The sequence below is a fragment of the Syngnathus scovelli genome, chromosome 16 (assembly GCF_024217435.2).
Source record: "Syngnathus scovelli strain Florida chromosome 16, RoL_Ssco_1.2, whole genome shotgun sequence".
In the NCBI taxonomy this organism is placed as follows: domain Eukaryota; kingdom Metazoa; phylum Chordata; class Actinopteri; order Syngnathiformes; family Syngnathidae; genus Syngnathus; species Syngnathus scovelli.
In genome coordinates, this window is record NC_090862.1 from 2,975,907 (window position 1) to 2,998,731 (window position 22,825).

The 22,825-nt window shown below is 40.7% G+C and overlaps 3 protein-coding genes across 4 annotated transcripts; 2 read left to right on the forward strand and 1 right to left on the reverse strand.

The window, feature by feature from the left end:
* Positions 1–790: 790 nt before the first annotated feature.
* mgp (matrix Gla protein) lies at positions 791–22,065 on the reverse strand. 2 transcript variants are annotated; one of them, XM_049746146.2, is made up of 5 exons: positions 21,826–22,065; positions 1,799–1,910; positions 1,699–1,728; positions 1,458–1,560; positions 791–1,373 (listed from the first exon to the last, which is right to left on the reverse strand). In XM_049746146.2, exons 2-5 carry the CDS (start codon positions 1,887–1,889, stop codon positions 1,184–1,186), a joined length of 414 nt encoding a protein of 137 aa, XP_049602103.1. In that variant the 5' UTR covers positions 1,890–1,910; positions 21,826–22,065; the 3' UTR covers positions 791–1,183. The 2 variants fall into 2 exon arrangements, with proteins under 2 accessions (XP_049602103.1, XP_049602102.1); XM_049746145.1 differs by lacking the exon at positions 21,826–22,065 and adding an exon at positions 2,956–3,094.
* Positions 15,303–16,938, forward strand: LOC125984193 (retinal cone rhodopsin-sensitive cGMP 3',5'-cyclic phosphodiesterase subunit gamma-like). Its single transcript, XM_049746150.1, has 3 exons — positions 15,303–15,467; positions 15,971–16,119; positions 16,260–16,938. Exons 1-3 carry the CDS (start codon positions 15,399–15,401, stop codon positions 16,375–16,377), a joined length of 336 nt encoding a protein of 111 aa, XP_049602107.1. The 5' UTR covers positions 15,303–15,398; the 3' UTR covers positions 16,378–16,938.
* Positions 17,557–21,256, forward strand: LOC125984141 (G-protein coupled receptor family C group 5 member D). Its single transcript, XM_049746087.2, has 4 exons — positions 17,557–17,974; positions 19,004–20,156; positions 20,461–20,516; positions 20,730–21,256. The coding sequence occupies exons 2-4, from the start codon at positions 19,046–19,048 to the stop codon at positions 20,817–20,819; spliced, it is 1,257 nt and encodes a 418-aa protein (XP_049602044.1). The 5' UTR covers positions 17,557–17,974; positions 19,004–19,045; the 3' UTR covers positions 20,820–21,256.
* Positions 22,066–22,825: the final 760 nt, after the last annotated feature.

Consider the following 22,825-nt stretch of genomic DNA (forward strand, 5'->3'; position numbering starts at 1 on the left):
CCCCGCCCCACTATTTGAGAAGCCCTCCTCTAAATTAAGGCAAACATGAAATCTAACTGGATTAATTTGGATATTAGGTTTTTTCCAAAACACTATTTTCCTTCTTCTGAGTATTTGTATCGCATATTTCTTGGTCCCAAAATGCTTGATGGGAATTTTTGTTTCTATAAAATCGTAATATGAGATTGCTGCAGAATTCTAATCTGCAGGATTGTGTTTAATTTCAGTGAAGACTTTGATGACGTGTCAGCGCGGTGATGCCTTAAGAGAATCTTTGGCCATATCAGATAGACTTGCTACACTGTACTTAGAGGTCACATCAAAAGGCCCTTGGCACAAATAAAACCCAAGTTGTTGCATAATTCTTTAAATTTCAGTCTATGCAACTTATTATTAACTTACATCATTGGGCTGTAAAATCAGCAATGTGATTCTGAAGTCCAAGTCCCTTACGAGTTACGTAATCCTGGATGTAAAAACTCAAATTGCTTATTCTCTTTTGCTATTCTTGACAATCCCGCTTCTATTTGGATTAGATTCTGTATTGGTCTTGCTGAAATAACACAGGATGTAATTTTCACCGTCTGGGTCAATGTTGGTCCTGCGTTATATTTTGGTGAATGACTTCAACTTTCTTTCAGTTCCATTTTGGGACATCTTGATTGGCTCATTTGTGGGAATACAAATTCATTAAAATCTTTTTAGGCTTTCTGGTTGTATGTTATAGCAATAATCTGTCGCAGTCCTTTTATACTCCAATGAAAAGGCCCAAAGAAGATGAAGACGTGCATAAAATAAAATATTTTTATTTTCTCACTGACAGCAGAGCTGCGGGTGGATCATGAATAGTGATGGCGTGCGGTTAAAGGAGTAAATGGTTAATATATATATATATTAGGAGCAAAACATTAACGCACACATCTTAAGACGTGAAGATGTGATTGTTGGATAAAGCCGTTCTTGCTCCACTTATACAAACAATGAAGCGTGAATAATGATGGGTTGTCATGTACGGGGGGGAATTCATCATAAAAATAATGACCACATCCAGAAGAGGCCATCATTATAATTTAAATCATATATAATAAGTCCCTGTTGAAATGTATTTGTTGGAAACAGCTATCCGAATGTCGTGGAGATTTTTGCATTGACTGTTGTTTGTGCACGGGGGGGGGGAGTGTGTTTAATATCGACGAGCTGAAGATGGTCTCCTCTGGTGTGAAACGCGGCTCCCAGTACTCGGCTCTGGAACGCGGGTCCCAAAGTATCTCCGATAGGCCACCTGGTAACCATGGTGATAGGCGAAGTAGCGGCAGGGAGAGTAATCCTCGCAGGTCTCCGCACGTCTCTCTGCAGGAGTCTTTACCCTCCTACTGAGGAGAGAGGCGTTGCGGGTTATTTTAATTTTTTTTCCAAGTCTTTCCTTCCTGCTTTAATGATCTTAATGTGCTCGTTACCTCATAAAGTAACTGTTGTAACCGTTTCCTCTGGGTAAATTGTATACGGTGTGTCTCTGTGGCGTGATGAAGGAATTGGCTCGTCTCGGAGCCACAAACACATCTGAAACCACGAGGTTTGTCATTTAAGGTAAAAATAACATTTCACACAAGCCGGACAAGCTTTGGAAGTAACATTTTGAATTCATTTCCAGCACGAGTGAAATGTAACTGATTTTTAAGCCTCTGAGCATTGATTTACCTTCACTGGATTCTGTGCTTTCATTGGAGTCTATTAAAAAAGACATGGGACAATATTAATTATAAATTCCTAGCTGGATATATGGTAAAGAGTATCATACCTGAATTTGACCGGGCAGTTCTCCTGCCGTCAAGAGAGAGACACAGTGAGAGCAGAGCACAGAGTGCAAGAAGTTGAAGAAGGCTCCTCATCTTTGGGACTCTTGTCTTGGCCTGGAACATAGGAAAATGTTATTTACAGGGGTCAGAATCTTTTCTAATTGCTTTTTTATTTATTTATTTTAAACCCGTAATCGATTTGATCCGACTTCAGAGCATCCCTCAAAAACTTCTGCCAGTGTATCTGCATTCTATAGCACGCATCATATATAAACTTCTTTTCCCATGCAGTTGAAATGTCTAAATGGCATGAATATAACCTAAGTTGTATTTATAAAAACCAGGCTGAAAACCCTCAAAGCCAGAGCCAATCCACAAGAAGGGTTTTGGAGTTCAAAATTCTATTTGTGAGGAAGAGCCATAAAACAGCACTTGGTGTTTATCGTCGCCACTACCAACTGGAGGAGAAATAGATTATGGTAATAAAAAAAAAAAAAAAGTTTGCACACACACACAGTCATCGTGTACAGTCGATTTGTCCGTCAAGGAGCTTCTGTGAAATCTACAGTTCCTGTACGACCCCAAAAATTATTTGTGTGTTTCTTCTTTTTTTTCAAGTATTCTGGTGCAGGAACTTTTCCTCCCTCCTTCTCTGGGATTTGGATAAGCTTCAGCTTCCTCCCCTTTTTCACTGTCAATAGATGCTTTCATGATAGTGAGCACACCCACCCACCCACGGGATGGTTACACACACTCCGAATGTTTATAACACCAACCCCTCAAGCATATCTTGGCCTCACTTAAAAAGCCACAGCAGTGGGCACAGAAACAGCAAAGTCTGCAGGCCAAGGTTGAAAAAGACGCCACATGTTTGCGCATGTGTGTTTGGAATTGCTGACAACGGTGTTTGCGGAATTTAACAGTCATTTAATTCTTCACAGGTGAATTTCGGGGGCCATAAAAGTCTGCTTGTAGTTAAAATGTGTCCACCTCAATGGAAAATTGAAACTCATTTTGCAATATTACAAAATTTGGAGCAGAAATGGATTTTCTTGATATAAAAAGTCAACAAAAACAAAGAAATATCAAAACAGCACCAAAAATATTAGTCACAAATAAGACCGGGAATTAATTAAAATATATTCTGTAATGTACTCACCTTGGATTAAGTATGGAGAGGCGATATCAGTCTATTTTTCCTGAGGAATAATTCCTAATTCCTCAGAGCAAGTCTTATATACTTACCTCTCCTCCCTCCACCCTTTTACTTCACCCACCGACTCCCTCCCCAATTGCCCTCTCTCCTCCCTCCTCATATGTATCAACCCTCTTTTTTTTTTTTTTTTTTTCCATCATTTATTCAGACCAGAGTATTAGCTCACTCGCTCCCCAACTCCCATAATTCACCAGTACAGTTGGGAAGAAAAACACTCAGAGGGGGAAGAAAAAAAATAGAAGCAGGTTAGAATGAAGGCCGGCCTGGCGAGAAGAACATTAAACCTGGCTCATCGCAGGTATATGATAATATTCGCTCGAAAGCACGACAGCAAATTATACTCGTCACCACTCACTCCACTTTTAGGCCCCGTAATTCACATGTGGGAAAGCATGGGCAGCAATTTTTGATGATGGAGTGATTCACAAAGCAAGCCACCAAAGATCTACTTGGAGGTGGGGGGGGGGGGATTTTGGAAAAGTTCCTTTACATTCATGAAGGGACGATGTGTTCTCATACTGGCACTGATGTCTGTGATTGTCAATAAACCACAAACGTCACTTCATTTTGGGGATAAAAGAAAGATCTCACTGATTTATTGCTTATTTGTGAACATGTCAGAGGTGTCAAAACGTTTCTGCGGTGGCTTCACAGCCAAGTGCACCAACATCTCAACGGTCCAATTACGCTGAGGTCGATGCAGGAGTTAAGATTATGGTGTATATCTGAGAGTTATGTAACGCCAAATCACATTTGGCTCGAGGAGAATAGCTGAGCCAGAGCCGAGCGCTGCCAACAGTAAACAAACGAGAATAGGAGGACCACTCCATGCCAAGGAGACGCAGACGGCCAGATCAACATTAGGATGGAGATAAAGGTTGCAGAATTTATTTATGAGGAGGGGGTCCGATCGAAATGATGTTGAATCGCTCGAGTTGTGTTTTGACTCATATGTTGACTCTGGAATCACTGAGCTGATCATTGCCCAGTAAAAATATCTAATATCCAAGTTCAAGTACTGCAAGTACTGAGAATTGATCCAATGATATCACATCAGGTTTTCTTAATAATGAATAAAAAAATAAAATAAATAATTAAAATAAATTTGCCAATTATGTCGCCTTCAGTGACGTTTAAAAAAAAAAATCTTATACAAGCAATGACAACATCTAAGTTTCCTATGCCATATTAAAGGCTGGGCCCATTTAATTCAATTAGTTAAGCGTCAGTTTAAGTTTTGATTTAAAAGCATAGGCGTGGGTTGATTGATTGTTTACAGCCAAGTGACAGTCAGATTAATGAGAATTAATTAACTGGAAATAATGGGAGGTGGCCTTCACACCCACGCATGACTAACGGTACACAATTGTATAAAACAAAACAAACAAAAACAACACATCTATTTTTATTGGAATTATGTCATGACTGTGATTTATTTTTCATTGGAGTTTGTTATTTTGTCAGATTATGTAAAAACAACAAACTTTTTTTTCTTCTTAATTCTCCAGTGAATAATGCATTGCTCTTGATGACACCCAACCAAGTGTGACCAAGACGAGCAGTATAAAAAAGCATGCAACTTTTTCTCCATATATTTCTATTTTGATGGAACCTTAAAACAAGTCAATAGATTCCAAGCCAGGAGGCCTGCAGCTTCTCGTGGTTGCACCCCTTCAAGGCCTCCCACCTGGCCTCCAGCAATAAGCCACAGCTTGCACCCACACAGTCAACTGGGCAGATTCGGAGCAGAGCGTCCGTTTTAAGTGTGTTCCTCAGACATTTCCGTTCCTTGCAAACAGTCTGGGCATCCCTGTGAGCCCGCCCACTGCCTCGTCTGGCCTTCAAAGCCGCTTCAGTGTTCGCTAGCCTCGTTGCCACCTCACAGTCATCCTACAGAGTTTGGCTGTTGGAGCACAGGCTGCTTTCCAAATCTTTATCACGGTCACTGGCTGGGACTCTTATCTTCTTATGCTGTCTGAGTGTTCCTGAACTTTCCACTCTGCCCACGTTCTAGTTTTTACATAATCCGGATGATATCAAGCAAGCATAAGCATTCATATTAATTTCCTTCTACTCTTTCGGCTAATTGTTTAAATCATTGCCGACTTAATACTTTTGCATTCTGCAAGAAGAGCAAAGGTGAGCTTATGGTTAGCAGGCAGAAAGGTGGTTACCACCCACAACGGCGCAAACACCCTTTTTAAATTGCTCACAGCACAACATATTAGGACATATTTTGCTAATGTCTGTAAAAACAGAGAGACAACTTGTCTGGGCTGGCTTGTTTCCTCAGGTGGCCAAGCAGGTGAACCTCAAAGTGCTTGGCTGGTTCAAGCAAACACAAAAATTACGCAACAGTTGCTATGTATGGAGACATTTTTGGTCTGCTATTTTGACCACGTATTTTTTAAATGTTCTTTGCAGGTATTCACAACAACAAAAAAAATGAATTCAAAAACACTGAAAGAAGTGAGTGACTCAGATAGCCGATGAAAATAAGTGGTGATGTCATCATGTTGCCTGAGCGCGCCAGTTCATAGCATGATGGAAGTTCCGGGCCAGACTGGATGACGGACAGACGTTACGCACCGCTGTCCGCCTTTTGGTGGTTGCGTTGTCTCACGGCTGTAAATATTGCTGGCTGTATGTCAACATCGACATGTTGTATTTGACTTGTCTTATTTTAGTTGAATGCAATGCAACTCTATATCTATATTGTAGCTGAGAGTTATAAAATACATAAAAAATATCTATATGTGTTACTCGATTATCTGGAAAGTTCATCTTCATTAGAATTGCTGAGAAGGTGAGGCAGAAAAGAGCGTTTGCGCCGTTGTGGGCGTGAACGCACGTGCATTGTAATAATTAGATTATTCAGTGGTGAATTAAACAGTGCTGTGCTGTTATGATGTCAGACTATACTTTATAAGTATTTTAAAATATGGAGTTACCTTTCAACCGCCCTATATTTATGCAACTACCACAGCTATTGCGTAGATATTATTTGTCATGTAAACAAAATCCTTGGTTGGAATCTGGGCGTTGGCAGATTATGACGTGTGCTATGTTAGCGATAACGCTACATCCATTATTATTTTCAATTTCACTATTCACAATTTACTATCATTTATTCGCAGTTTTTTGTTGCAGGCTTTATTTACATATCAAGAATTAGCTTTTGAAAATATGACTAATATTTAATTGACTCAACTAAGACCAATGTATGATTTAGTTTCTGCTTTCTCTTTGAAAATAGGGAGTTTTTTTCATCACTAATGTTGCCAAAACCTTGCTCATCCATTTATGTGTCTCTAAAATTGGGTGTAGTGGTCTACGGTTTGAACGGTTCAAAAGATAAGTTGTTTTATTTGGGGGAAAAAACAAGGAGGAAAAACCCTGCGTTGTCAGAAATGATTTAAAATGTTTGCGCTCATCAATACCGCAATCACCATCCCCAATTTGCAGACTTTGTGTTCCAGTCAAGGCTGCCAAAGATACGTACTGAGGTTGTCTAACACCTCGTCGTCGCAAATCTTTCAAATTGTCAACTAGAGTGCCGGTGGGGAAAGATGAGGCAGCTGCTTGGATGCGTCCTTGTCGCTTCTAACCTTGTAAACAAACTCTTGCAGCCAACCTGTTGCAGAAATAGGCCATCACATAAAAAAAAACATATAATCCCAGTTAGGAAATAGATTGCACTCAGGCAAAAGAATAGTATAAGGATGAATTTGGATTGATTCTTTTATGAGGTTTCACAAGATTGAGTGTGTGGGATCCAGATGGATGTCGAACATATAACCCTAAAATTTTTCATTGTGTGACTTGGAAGTGTTTTTTTTTTTATTGACTTCCTTGTGCATGAATCCACAATGCCACAAGTGCTAGATTGTTCTTTTCACACTTTTCTTTGACATCCCTAATTTGAAGGTCCCACCAGGACATTTAACACGTCTTCAAAGTGTCAATCAAGGTTATTTCAGGACATATTTCAGAAAAAAAAAATGCAGTGCCTTTCAATGTATACAATTTGATCTAAATAAAAATAATTAGTAGCTAAGATTAAATTCTGTTACTATAATTTTAAATAAATACAAATATTTTAGGGGAAAAAAATCAAATTCCAATAGATTTTGGTGGAGAAATAGTACAATAAAAATGAGTTGTATTTTCCACCATGCCAAAGTGCAGTTGCAAAAGAAAATGTTTTCAAACTACATTTTGAAATACCAAAATACACAGGGCATTAAAAATTCATAAATTCAAACTGTCTTGCTGACGTTTTGCATAATAAACACTTTCTTTGTCTTAAAAACATATTTGTTTTTGTTGGCTTTTCTGAGGCCATTCCAGGACAAAGGAAACCCTAAAATATCACTGGCTAAAATTAAACGAAGAATTTCACACAAAGTATATTGTTTACCATCGAAAATGCTGCATGTCAAATGAGTAAAGTGTCTCTCTGCAGAAATCGGGATGGGCTGCGGCTCACCCGTGACCCTCCCGAGGACAACATTGACGTTGGGACATGTGAGAATGTTTGCCGTCCTGTTGCCGCATAGCTTAGCTGAAAATTCACATAACTGCACCATCCAAGTTTTTATTTTGTGGTACCTTCTATTTACCTTGGTGCCTGACTTCTCTTCTGTACGGCCAAATCTAACAAAGTGAGCTGCAGCATACGCGAGGCTGCACCCACCTAGCCGGCCCGGAATGTCACACACGCTTGTAAACATTCACAAAGTACAGCATCAGAAATCATTCATAAACAAAACGGCCACAGACTGCGGCATAGGTGCCAGGTATGGCACAATACTTTTGGGCCAATTACACAATTGGTACACAAATATTGTAGTTATTTGGGGGACATTGGAAGTACAGTAATTGACTCAGCTGACTTGAATGCAACGGTGGAGCAACACATGCAAACAGATAATATAGCACTTTGGCGTCAGTTTCAGTCACCAGCAGGGGGCGACACTGCAAAACATGTTTACCTCATTGGGTGGCTGAAAACGGGGGGATTATTCTTAATCCTTAATTAAAATAGCTTTTGACTCGACTTCCACTTTAAGATTAAGGCTTACTTCAAGAGACTACTATATTTTTTTTATTCAGAAACCATGAAAACCTTTTGAGGGTATTTTTATACTCAATATACTTGCATTCAATAAAAGTTATATTTTCTTCTAAAAAATTGTCTGATTTATATTTACACTATATCATATTGATTAGCCACATTTTACTGAAGTCCCAAAAAATGGAGATGTCCTCTAACTGTAGAAAAAAAATTATTTCGCTATCCCAAAGTCTGAAAATTCAATTAATAAATGAAATTGCGTTTCCACACTTTCTCGTATATCCATGAGGCCTAAAATCACTCGCGTGGTCCGTGTTTTATGTTATACTTAGGTGCATTATATTTTGGAGGACTTCCCTCGCAAACTTTTTTTTTCCTCTATCTTTCTATAATCTTATTGTTTGCTTATCCCAAATCTGCAAGCAAACCGATGCAGTTGCTGGGCTCCTTTTGTCTTGGCTATGCATCACTGCTCATTATCCGCCATTTTGGACTGGACATCACATGCTTTTGGTAAACTAAACTTAAACCTACAGTGCGGCTTTGAGCTGACTCGGCACAGCCAGATAAGGAATCAAAGTAGGTCGTTAAGTTTGAATGGGAAAAAAAAAACCCGCATTTGAAACAATGTGAGCCAAACTTAATTTGTAATTCTGGTTTTAGGATACAATTTATCCTCTGCCACTCAAAATTTCCACTTGTCACTCACGTTTGATGACTTGTTCTGGATTGGGATCATCAAGTCTATTGCTTTGCCTTGAACTATCGTTTTGAAACTTCTTCTCCCTCAGTCTTTTTTATATTGTGGTTGTCAAAAGCGGTGGCGGTAATCACAGATTTGCTGGCCGCTAACACAACAGGCTAAGCGCATGGACTGCAGCTGACCGATGACACGCAGGCAGGCAACGAGCGACACGAGGCCCTGACACCTGCAAATGCATTTACACAAACGCACACATGCTTTACGAGACTGTTCAAGAACTTTATATTGACGTACGTTCATCTGCTGAGGTCTAACCCAAACCGCCGCTTGCAAAATGCCAGCTAACCCTTAACTGTGCATACCAGACAGCTCGGAATAAAATGAGCGGTTTTTGTGGGGGAGTGTGTGGGGATGTGTGGGGGTGTAGGATGGCTTTTCTTGTCCTAAACCAGTCTAAACTGAGTCTTGCTACTAAAATAAAAGAGATTTACACGACAGTGACCGGGCGGCTGAATTTGATTATGTGCTTGGATTTTGGAGTTTATGTTCATGCGTTGACCTTGATGAGGACAAGTGCGATAGAAAATGCATAGAATGTATGTTGACGATTTGCATGCTGCGAATGTTACACACGACACGTCATCGGGACTCCAGATTTTTTTTTTTCCTTCAGACCACTTTGAATTTGTCCAACTTTATTAGACATGCTAAAAATAATCAAGCAGGCAATTACAAATCAGTTATTCTAGCTATTTTTTCATTGAATTATTTTTTAAATTAATTTAGTTATCAATTATATATTATTTTCTATTTATTTTTATTTTTTTAGTTAAAATTGAACGCCTGTTAACATACATTTGGGGATTTTTTATGATTTTGGGGTGACCCACAGCCCTTTATCTAATTACAATACGTCCGCCCTTGGTGGCTAGAATATAGACTGCAACATGTATCGAATAATTGTTTGTCCTTATGTGCTCTGGGATTGACTGGTGACCAATCCAAAATGTACGCCACCTTTCACCCAAAGTCAACTGTTGAGCAATCATGGATCTATCGTGAAATCATCTTTTTTTTTTTCTCCTTGGCCTTTAAATGCCTAGAATTGTACAGATATGATGCGCACAAACAATTGTCTCAGGTTTTACCAGTAAATCCCATTTCTGTGAATCCATCCATCCATCCATCCATTTTCTGGACCGCCCAAATCAAGTGGTGCAGACAAGTGGAAGTCCACACCACCAGCTCCCAAAACCACATTTGATATTCCTAGCTGCCTGCGGCACAATGTTTGCACGATGTTCAAGTGTCATCAAGTGCATGGCAGTGTGGAAGCCCCACTGACGTGTCCTCTTTTGCCCCCACCGCCACAGACTTGGACTTAGAAACTGGTCTAGGAAAGTCTGCCTACTAGGCCACAATGTGACGCTAATCTGCCACCTGCTGGTGATAAAAAATAGTCACAATTTTTGGAAATATAAATTAATCCTATGCTGTTTATTGTATTACAAATTTATTTATTTATTTATTGCTTGAATTAAATACATCAGATGAGGACATTATTTCTTTTAATTATTATTTTTCAAATCTATTTTTTTAGCACAGTGACCTTCATATTTTGCACACTTTAAGACACTGCTCAACATTCCAACAATTATCTCCAAGAAAGCAATCTCTTCATGGATGGATGCTTTCTGAAGACACTTGAGCACACACTCAGTGCTGCGAGTGTGGATGAGAGTCTCACTGCTGACTGCGTTTCTATCTGGAGCTTTCCTGACCTCTTGCCGACTGCCTGAGAGCTGCCAGCCAGGACTCGTAATGAGATATTTGCTCTGACAGACGGGGCAAAATGGGCAGCAGTGCAAAGTGCTATTACCTCATCTTCCATTGCTCTTTTCTCTGCTCACTTGTAAAGATTGAATTTCCTTTGCTCTTGATATCTGCTCTGTATTGCTCATTCCCTATTTTTTTTCCAATCTCCCTCACTCTCTCAGAATTTGCTCGGCCACCGTGTTGCTTTAAATGACACCAGCGGGAATGGGAATATTGAAATTGCAGCAAGGTCCCACATGCGCACAGCTCATATTTTGACGGGGAAGAGATTGTCTTCATTTCCAAAAACTCTTGCATGGCCTCCTGCTATCACTACTATATCTGGATAGAAAAGAAACAAAGTCATCCCAATAGCCCAATTTGGACCTTGAATGAAATTTGCAAGAATTCACTGTATATATCAGAGCTAAAAGTATTTCATTTATTTACATTTAAAAACTAAACTCCCAAATGTCCCCACAAATGAGCTCCTGCTCTCTAGCGCTGCGTGATGGTGTTTATAGCCTGGAGTCACAACATTACATTCGATGCGCAATCATTGGCTTCTGGGGCTTTAGTGGCTGCTTGACTATTGTGTTACGTAGTAATGAGTACATTACGACTAATGGGAACTCGCACGCACGCCAAAACAAACCCTGCTGCTGCATTAATGCCCTAAAAATAGCAAAATGGAAGAGACAGAGTGAACACTGAGAGTTCCACGACAAGAAAGGTGACCGCTTCCTTCCACGGACGCCTCAAAGTCATCCCCAAAGCTGAAAATGTTCCTCAGTGGACCCTCTGAGCACTTGTCACAGCGAATAACCTTTTGCTTACTCACTTCTCCCCTCTAACTCGACTTGCTCCCTTTCTTTAATCCCCTCTCGCTTTCTCCACTGCCTCCGTGCGCCATTAATCCATTCTTTATCTGCAGCGTTCCCATTTTTCTTTTCCCCCTCGGCTGCCTCGATGTTGGCTTGCTGTGTCGTGGAATGATTCGCAAGCAATGTTGATGTGATTTACATATTCACAGGACTCGGAAAAACTTTTTTTTAAAAACTATCCGCATGCTGGAGAATGAATTAAACATTTTTCTATACCGCTTGCCCGCATTGGGCTCAGGTAAATTAATAAATTGGTCATGTTTTGGCTGAGTCACTAAGCCACGCCCCTCAAAGGCTGAAAAAAAAAAATCTAATTCAAATGCTAATTCCTGTTGTTTCTCTTGGACGTTTTTTTAATAATGCATGAATAAAGGCAGACCATTTGATGCATTGGAAATTGTCGTCCTAATGTTGTGGCTTGTTTGTTTATGTCATCACTGGCCTCCACTAATTGCAGTCAAGAGTGTTTCCATTGCTTTGGTGCCAGTTGAAGCAAGTTCCTCCTCCGCACTGCTGGGTTTTTTTTTTCCTCATGACAAACGTCATGCTCCCTGATTTAGGAATATCCAATTTGTCTCCTCCTCGGAGATGAGAACGCTCGCCACTCCAATCTAGTAAGAGCTCTCGGTTAATTATAATGGGATCCAAAACCCAGATTACAGTTCCCACACACTACTCAGAACATATTTTGTGTACAGCACAGTTCGTTCTAAAAATGATACGTTTACTACAAATAATGAAGCAACTGACAATTAAAAAAAAAAAAAAGCCAAAATGTTTGAATTATTTTTTTTTTATCTTTGTAGTGAATGCTAGAGTGAAGAATATTTCTAACCTGTGCATTCTGAAACACAGTAATGTATGCATTCATGAATATATTCAAACAGCGAATGACATACGACATAAGAAAAAAAAAATATGCACAGCCTCACTTATAATTCAGCTCAGAATGGGAAAGTAGCTGCAGACCTGGAGGAAGGTTCTCATTTGATTTTTTTCCACTTGGATGCAGTTAAGACTTAACCTGAGATAATCTATCCCAAAAAAAAGAAAAAAAAATGTTTGATGGCTTGAACTAAAACTTGATATTTTTTTACACAGTAATAATTTATTTAGGAGATTAAAAAGGGTGATTTCGGGAGGTATCATCAATTATTTTATTTGAATAATTTAGCAAAAGCAACATGGATTTTTACCCCCAAGGAAAAGAAACCTTCAATTCAAAATGCATAATTTTGCTTTTTAATGGATTGCACATAAAACAATAGTGTCTTGATTTCACGTTAAATAATCTAAATGTATTAATTGCCTTGCCTGAATAAATACATTCTCTAAATCAGCTTTTCATGGAATGCTAATTTTGTCACATAGTTGACAGAGCAAACATTGACGCAACAAAGGCCACTAAGGTCTTAACAGTAGTGGAAAATGTTTGACGAGCGACTCATGACGACAACACAATGAGATTCAGGGCAATCCCAGGCTCCGTAAAACTCTTACATCACTCTGACACACAAAGGAAAAAGCACAACATCCAAATGGAAGAAATCTTATTAAGTGATTTAACACAGAAGGTGTTGTGAAAGCAAAAGTAGCCGCAGCAAATCAGTGCATAGATGTCCTGAAATTAATTATTATCAACTGCATATTAAGCAAATTTGGAATTTTTTACAATAGATTCAACCCAAAAAGACATTACAATAATTGAATGTTCAAGCTGAACTGATAAAACATTGTGCACTTGGCAGAGCAGCAAAGAAATTCCTAATTTGTTTCTTTCAGTGAGAAAAAAAAAAAATCTAAGTTGCATTTTAATAATTGATGTGATTGAATTTAAAGGTGAGTATGCGCTGAACACGTAGAAAAAAGCTTTATGTCCTCAGGCAAGGATTTTGGCTGGCATTTTAATATCTCGTTTGTATGCAAATGCAAAGACAACAATGGTCCGTTTATGAATAATATATTGGCGTGCAGAATGGCCACAACGTGGGGATATTACAGAAAAAATTGACGGCGGTGTAATAATATGAAAGGTCCACGTGGTATTTGATCAGCACCCATGGGCCTTTTTTTTTTTTTTAAATTAGGTACACTCAATACAACAAAGCCCAGTACAAGCAGAATAATAAAAAGCTTGACAAATTCAGGCATCATTTGTTGACTGGGTTCATGTATAGTGCTTTTTGTAGTGCATTCAAGAAATTTTGAAACAAGGTTGCATGACGCTAATTGAACTCTCTCAAGTGTCCGGAGCAATAATTCAAACTCAGAGCAGACAGTCTGAGCTCTTGAGCTCTTTGCTCCAGATGGCTCCAAGACCACCTTCTTGTTTGTCTAAGTATGTTTCAAGGAAGCAAAGAGTTGGATGCAAGTACTTAACCATAAGCTAGATATGATGTAAAGGAAATTATAAACATGCAAGAGTCCAGCATTCTATAAATACTGTGAGATTATGCGTGCTTGTCATCAAATGTTTTGTGGTAAAATCCAAGACTTTCATGTCTGAGAGAGTTAGTCATTTCAAAATATTTATGTGCCATAAAATGAGAGTCCGGTACTTCAGATGCACTATGATATGTTCACACACTATTAAAAGGCAAGCATTTTTTTTTTAAGGCGTCAGTCGGAACCTCAGTGCATTCCAAAGATAAAATGTTTGTTTGCGTTCACACACTCATATTGAGAAACTTCTTGAATGAACATTCTGTACTTGTTTTTCAGAGGGACCTAAGATCCCGCAATTAATAAAAAAATAAATAAAAAAACAAAAACATGAAAAAAGGTAGGTCCTCTTGTGCTATTTTCCTGTTGCCGGGCGCCCGTGTTAATCTAGCGGTAATTAAAAGTATTAGCGTGTTTGCGCGACTGACCTATTGACCTACAATAGAGACCCCGACACAGCATATGTTTGTGACGGCTCACTGACACTGATTGCAAATCATTCATGCCCACCCACGTTTAGGTCACGTGATTAATAGTCACCAAATACAGTATTGAGACATGAACTTATATTTACTATATCCTATCGCCACTACTAATTAAGCATCCACACTATCACAATTTCAATTTAATATTTCTTTATGCAGGATACAAAGTATATTTGCATTCCCTGTGTCTACTAGATATGAAGAAGTGGTGCTTCCTGGCTCCTGACCTTTCCAATGAAGATCCAGTTAGCACATGTCGAGGCGTGTGCTAGTGTTAAAAAGGGCAACGCTTTCCGCTCTGCGCCCTACATGAAGATAAAGAGGCTTAGCCATTGTGTTGGCCTCGTTTGGCAGCAGACAACCAGGTAAAAAAAAAAAAAAAAAAATCTATCTACGAAATGTAAGTCCAGAGTTTTTTTTTTTTTGACAGCATATTTTTCTTTATGAACATGTACACGGGTAATATGTTTCGATAATTCCCTTAACATTGTCCATACGGTATAAATATTGCTATTTTCATTTGAAAAGTCAAACTATTTATTCGAGTTGTCACAGAAAAATATAACTTCCACAAAACGACGTCAGAAACGACAATGTGTCTTCTAATTAGATTACTGTGATGTTGTTATGTCAATTAAGCGTAAGCCCAAACATTTATTCACATGTGGAAGGTCAGAAAAGCGCCCGTGATCAACAACAACAAGCACATGGGAGCTCATCCGAACACATGGAGCAGAAACGCGACCAGAAGCTTCTTCTCCCCCACCTCCTCTCCATAAATCTCTTGTCAGGCGCACTGAGGTTTTAGAAGGATCAACCTGATGGAATCCTTACAGATTGACCTCTGACTTGTGTGCGCACACAGCAAGGCCCGAGGGAGTGCCGCAGGAGTTAAGATGACCTTAGGGGACCACGTGACTGGAAAAGAGGTGTCTGAAGGGATTAGTGATGAAGATATAAAAGCACGGCGCCGATAGCAAATGTCACAGACGGAAGCAGGAGAAGGAGGAGGAGAGATCAGTGGTGGCCTCTTGGGATATTTCCAACAGGTGAGGACTAACAATGATGCTTTAGAACTTGCTCAACCTAGATCGGTACAATTTATAATATATATCGTTTAATTGGTAGCGATAATTTAGCAAGGCAAACATGGAATAGGATTGACCTGAGCAACAGATGGCTCTTCAATCACTCCATCTTCTCTTCATCTTATCTAGAAGTTGAACTGACTCGTGTGTGTGCTGTGTTACATAACCAATAAGAAGGGATTTAACACTGCAATCATAAATGAATCCAAATTATTATATGTTGACGTGAAATCGTAAATTGCGCGGTTAACGAAGTGGACGGTCTGCATCCTTGTTATCGAGGAAGGGCAATTAGTTTGCAGTGGATCAAAAGGGGGGATTAGAGCAAATCTGGTAGTTTAAACCCATCTGCATAATCTGTGCAGATTAGTGCAGAGACGCTAACAGGATTATTAGCAGCAGGGCAGCAGGCAGAAAGAGAAGAAGCCACGAGACCTGATCTTTTGATTTTTTTTTTTTTTTAGAGAACAATGAACGGCGGCCCACCGGCAGGAAGCGCCCTGGCCCCTGGCGGAAACGCTGGCCCAACTACACCCAAGAAAGGTCCGCCCAAATTCAAGCAGAGGCAAACTCGTACATTCAAGAGCAAGGCCCCTAAACCTGGCCAGAAGGGGTAAATACCAAATTCATTCCGTCTTGCTCTTTAACTCATTCACTGCCGACCCGGTTAATATCTTTGACGTCTATCTACTGAGTTAAAGTTAAATACAACAGAAAGAGGAGCATTCCCGCTAACGTGTCCCTCATTTGCAGCTTCGGTGACGACATCCCCGGCATGGAGGGTCTCGGCACAGACATCACAGTCGTGTGCCCATGGGAAGCCTTCGGCGACATGGAGCTCAGCGACTTGGCCAAATACGGCATCATTTAAAGCCGCTCTCTTCCCTCCCTCCGTCGCTCCTCGGCTCGGCTCGTCGGGATAAGGCGGCCGGGCGTCCTCCTTAATGCCCTTCTCGTCATCTACCTCCGGCCTCGCTCCACTGAGTGGAGAGGGAGCTTAATCATGCTGTTATTTATTTTTTTATATATGATTATACATATCATACTGTTTACAGTATATAATACGCTTGAAAGATTGACGAGAACATTTCACGCTCCCTTTTCCGATCTGATCTTCCATGTATTACAGCGGCCCGCCCACCCCAACCCTTGCCAAAGAACCCGAAGAAAAACTAGCTTGATTTGCTTCTAGCGGTTGAATGGAATGTAAATACTTTGTAACGTATCTCCTGTTGTTCCCTTTTTTTTATTCCTTTGTTATTGCTGCGTTGTATGACTTCACTGTAACCATCATGGAGAGTATGCAGGACGCTGTAGCGGTGAACATTGCAATGCACTTTCAGATGCTCTCTTCCTTCCGCTATAGAGACGATCAATACTGCAAGTGAACTACTTGTCCGAATAGTTGCATTAAATTGCTTTCTTTACACAACTCACTATGTTCCTTTCTTGTTATTTATAGAGCACTTTAAAACAATTACTGGTGCATACAAAGTGGAGCAAATATACTACAACATAGACTGTTAAAATAAATTAATGAGGAAAAAAAGTCTCATACTAAGTAAAGAAAATGTATATACCTATATAAAATAAATATATATAAATATAAAAAATAATGTACTATAAATAAATATAAAACATCAATGCCCCCCCAAAGCCCAAAGCCTCAGTCTGCGTCATGTCTTTTCAAGGTCTTAACTGTAATTAATCACTAAAACAACATGGCAACTTCCGTGAGTAATCAAAAGCAAACTTTCCCACATTTGCGTTGCTATGGTTACGTTTGCTTTTCAAAATAAAGCTCAGCCCTCCGGATCAAAGAACTCAACTGTTTCGGGAACGCTTCAAGAAAAACAGTGACACAATAAAGGGATGATAAAAATAGAATAGTTTGCATTTAGAAACAACCCCAAAAGATATTTACTGTGTTACACGCTAGTTCCCTATACGATTGAACAAATTTGGATGACGCTGGGATTGACGAGAACACACCCGCTAACATCCCGACTTGTCTTAACACGAGTTAAAAGCTTACGTATGGGCTTGCCCGAAAAGAACAGCTCTCATTTATTGACACAACAGAGACCCTCCAGCTAATTTCATCACTGTCAGCTATTGTTGCTGTCGTGACAGCGTAACCATGGCGACAACTCAGTCCCCCCTGTCCCCGCTCTTTGGTCAGGTCGAGAGCAGAATCATGCTTGTGGAATTCCACTTGGTCTAGAGAGAGTGCAGTTATCGGCAAGCGTGATTCAAATTCCTGTGGGGGAGCAGGAAAACTAGGGAGGAGTAAACTCTCCCTTTGTGTGTGTGTGTGTGTGTGTCGTTCAGGTGTGTGAACCCCACCTATAGAAGGTAGGAAAGTGTGAGAAGGGATGCAGGAGACGTCCACGTGGCTACACATCGAGTCCATCCATGCATCAGCGGAGTGTGTCGCGACAAAACTGAGTCTGTGGTAAGGATTTGTGGTAAGTGCTAGTTTTGCTATTTCAGCATAAATTGAGATTCAAATATACAATTCAGCGTATACGGATGATCGCCTTTGAGGAACACATCATAAACATTTGACGTTGTTGAGGTCGGACTTGGCGATGATGTCGTGTTTTTACCGTGGTTACTAACTAACATATGTGAATGGTCGTTTGTCCACGTGTGGCCTGGGATTGACTGGCGACCATTTTGGGGGGTTTACTGACCACCCAAATGTGGTCGCACGCTAAAAAAAACAGATTTTTTTTCATTAACTTGGATTCAACCCATCCCATTTTCTTTTTCACAATCCCAAAAAAAAACAATGGCCTGATCAAACTGGTTCATATCAATCCACCGTTGATGCAAATAAAGACATTATTTAAATATGCCAATGAAACAATGGCTGCCTTATGTGCCAGCGGGAAGTGATACTCCTCTACCTACTTATCTTCAAACAGCACTGCAAAACAAATTTCATTGACCCACCCCCGCTGTCTCATTTTGGAGGCGAGTCAATAGAGTTCGTTTTCCGTTCTCACACGAAACGGGCATAATCTGGTGTTGTGGCCTTCGCTCAAACCTCTTTTCCTTGTTCTGACATGTTTATGTTTTCTTTCCACTCAACTGTCAAGTCGTCTACCGCGTCAAAGTCGGCGTGATGACACAATGAGACACACCTCATCCTGAATCAATAAATGAATCGATTGGATAGCGCACGATTAATTCAAAGCAGGACCGGATCATTTTGTGCCCCAAAGGTCAATGACATCACGCTTTAATGACTTTGATGTGGGAGCAACCCATCAAACGCCTTTGGGAATGAACAAGGAGGAGATTGTGAGCCGGGCTTTCTTGAGTTTAGAGGCTTTTTTTTTTCCTTCAAGTTCTGAGCTGTTGCTTTGGATTGAGGTACTGCATGTGAGTTAATTGGAAAAACAAAAAGAAACGCAATAGTTGCTGATGTAAATACACTGAGCGGCCATTTTGTCTCAACATTTTCCTTGTTTGTTTTTCACATTTTCAAGGACACATAAGGAGGAACCAAATTCCTGGTGTGCACTTCCAAAATGAGTCCAGCCTTTTCACCTGAAGATCACAAGTTGGCCTTTCCACTCCTCTTCCTCCTCCACATCCCCTTCACGTGTTCCTCTCAGTCATCGGCAACAAGCGACATCATCAATGGGAGTTCTTCGGCAAACTCCACCAGGGCTATTCCGGGCTGCCGCCCAGGACTAGAACCTGACTATATGCACTTGTGTGACCGCAAAGCCATGTGGGGCATCATTCTGGAGACCCTGGCCTCCGCCGGCTTCCTCTTCAGTATGTTCCTCCTGCTGGGCCTCCTTATCTGGTCCCTGTGGATCTGCATCTCCTTACGGCAGCAACGCAACCACATAGGAGGAACGGTGGCCTCCATGTCCATGTTCTTGTTGGCCACTGGTGGCATCTTTGCCATCACCTTCCCCTTCATCATCCAGCTCGGCCCTCAGACGTGCCCCACCAGGCTCTTCCTGTTCGGCGTCTTCTTCGCCTTGGCCTTCTCCTGCTTGCTGGCTCGCGGCCTCGCTCTGCTGGGCTTTGCGGCCGCTCGAGGTTGGGGCGAGCCCGCCATGGCTTTGGGGCTTTTCATCGTGCAGGTGATCATCGCCACAGAGTGGCTCATACTTGTCTTGGTGCGGGATGAGAAGCCGTGCGAGTACAGCCAGGATGAGTTTGTCATGCTGCAGATCTACGTCCTGTGCCTCCTGGCCATCGGCATGATCCTCTCCTTGCACTTCTTGTGTCGGTCCTGCTTCACGTACAGCTACACCTACGCCGGCGCCGTCCACCAGCAGAGCCGGCAACAGGCCGTGCTCCTCTTCCTCACGCTCTTGCTCTCCGCCGCCATCTGGGTGGTGTGGATCGTAATGCTCACCAGAGGGAACGTCAAGCTGAAACGTCGGCCGCAGTGGGATGACCCGGTGCTGGCCGTGGCACTGGTCGCCAACGGATGGGTGTTGTTGATGGGACACGGCTTGTCGCAAGTTGCCTTCCTGTGCAGGGGGGAGGCCAAATCCAAAGAGGTGCCTCTGAGCTTCGCCGGTTGGACCAGCCCCAGCGCTGACATCCCCGGATTGAACAGTCCGAAGGCGGGAACAGAAAACGGAAGCTTCGAGAACGATCCGGAAAACAGAAGAGGTGAGACGATTTCACCGCTTCCACTTAACCACAATGGAATTGAATACGGATGGGCCAAGTAACAATATCAGACTGGCCTTATTTCAAGGTATCGGGTCCTCTCCGATACCAGTCACCGATACTTAAAACAATCTGACATTGAGTGTATCTTTTTTGCCTCTAGTTGGCGCCACACTGTGGCAATCGTCATGTGTGTCAGAAATAATTATCTTTAATTATTAAAAATATGCTACAGTACAATGAGCATTTCTATAATCTCAGCTGTCACGTTTAAGTGAGTAATAAATGACGTTTCTCCCTTCAGGCAGGCGACATGATTCGAAACTGCGATCGCCCTACGAGTCGGGATTCTCTATGACCGTGAGTAATGAACTGTCAGGATTAACCATCTCGTATTTAATTGCACGCTGTGACCTTTCCTTTGTTAAGTCACACTGTATGCTTCCTGACAGCATAGTTTATCAAGAGTGTTAGCGCAATTGAATTGAGGTTGTGTGTGTGTGTGTGTGTGTGTGTGTGTGTGTGTGTGTGTGTGTGTGTGTGTGTGTGTGTGTGTGTGTGTGTGCTTTGCAGGATATTGACCCCAATAAAGACTACAGCATCCCTCGCCCTCAGACCACCAACTACGAAGAGCCATATGATGAATATTACGGACGAATTTAAAATTTCTCTTCTGCACATGAACACAAACGAATGCTGCTTGACTTAAGAAAAAAAAAAAACGACTTCATATATTGCTTAATTGCAAATACAGTGTGATGATTTTTTTTCAATTAAAATATATACTAGTACTACAGTTTAGGGATGTTGTACTAGTATATAAAGATACTAATAATACTGTAAATAATTCTGTCATTGCTTGTCATGATTCCAGAAGCTACTGCAAATGCATATTGTGCTCACTGTATTCCAACCCTTGAGCAGGGGTGGAGATGTCAATCTGAGGACATTAGCAAAGCAGTAGCTGGAAGAGCAGGCAAGGACATGGTTAGATTCCTCAGCCACCATCCATCATCATATTCAAAGTTCCGCTAGAGTTCCTGGGCGCATAAATGTATAGAGATGTTCTTGTTGTCAATAAATGTTTCTTAATATATAAAGTCGCTTTCTTTTCCTTAAAAAGCAAACAAATCTAAACAAATTGTGCAGATGGTTCACAAAAAGACAACTACTTTCTCAAACAACCTTATCTCATATGCAACAGGATGTAATTTTGCAGTCAAACCACCAGGGGGCATTGTTTGCACACAACAAGGACTCAGGGGCGATAACAGTCAATCTCAAAGTGGTGATAAAAAAAAATGTCTGTATGGTGCAGGAAAAGCAACAACACTATAAAATATGCTCAACGTATTGCATTCTATCGATTTTACATTTTAATAATCTCACAGCAACACCAGACGAAATAATGACCTTGTCTGACGGTTACTTGACTCAAAGCTGATATATATATGAACAAAAAAAATTGCAATTAATGAAAAATATTTTGGGTTAGTGCATAAAAATACCCATTCAAAACTAGACCGCTGAACAGCAAACCAACATTAAGTGCAAAACATTTAATTTGTGCACAAAAATCTAGACACTCCAAAATTTCAATAATAAACCACCATGCAATTTTTCCTGCATTAATACTCAAATCACAAAATGAATAAATTAGCTCACTCACTCAGTTCAGGGCTTTAAGTTTGGTCCTGGATTCATCTCTGCAAGGCGAGTCCACCACAACAGCTGCTTGTCCAATTAAGCCACCATAGCATTGAACTATTAGGCGTTGAATATATCCAACTTTTTGGGTTGAGGGGGGAACAAATGTACAAAATCCTTAAGCACTTCAAACAAATTACCAACGCTGTGGAAGGAAAAAAAATACACTATTATGGACTTCTAGTTTTGACGTTTTGTCGGCCATGACACTATCTTCTTCACCATTACAGTCTTACGAGTTGGGGTGTTCTTTAAATATGTCTGCCATCTTGTGGTTAACATTGGTATTACAACTTTCAATAGTGGCGGTCAACAGATGGTAACTGGCCAATGGCTATAAACTGGAATATTTGAACGTAAAAGTTCAATAATATATGTACACTCGCCCCTTTTAAATTAAGCAACTATAATTCTTAAAAATATACTTAATAATATTGCCTCTTCTTTTTTATAACTTGCTGATCAAGCCCAAAATTTCCTGATCGTGCAAAGCCAGCAGGACATAACCCGAATCTCGCCCAGTCAAGTCAGCCTGGATAAGCTTCAGCTCACCAATGACCCTGAACAGGATAAGCAGTACAAAATGAATGGATGAGATAGTTGAAGAGATCCAATTCATTTCTTTCTTTTACAGGGACAATGTGTAAAAGTCTATTCATGACATCACAAGCCTCCTATCAGACATTCGGTTACGTCTTCCAATCAGTCAGCAAGACTTCTCATCAAAACCGGCAATTGTCCCCTTGTGCATCAATGCAATTAGCAGGCATACAGGACTTGCCGCCACAGCCGACCCATTTACAGCCATTAGCAGCACATTTACAATTTAAGATGCTTTCCAGATTGCCCCCACCTCGCAACCTCCCATAGCAGAAATTAGAAAGGATGAAATGGAGAGAAAAAAGCTGATTGGCTCGGTTGATTCGGTGCAGAGCCAAAAGTCAAGAAGCGGCATTAATGTT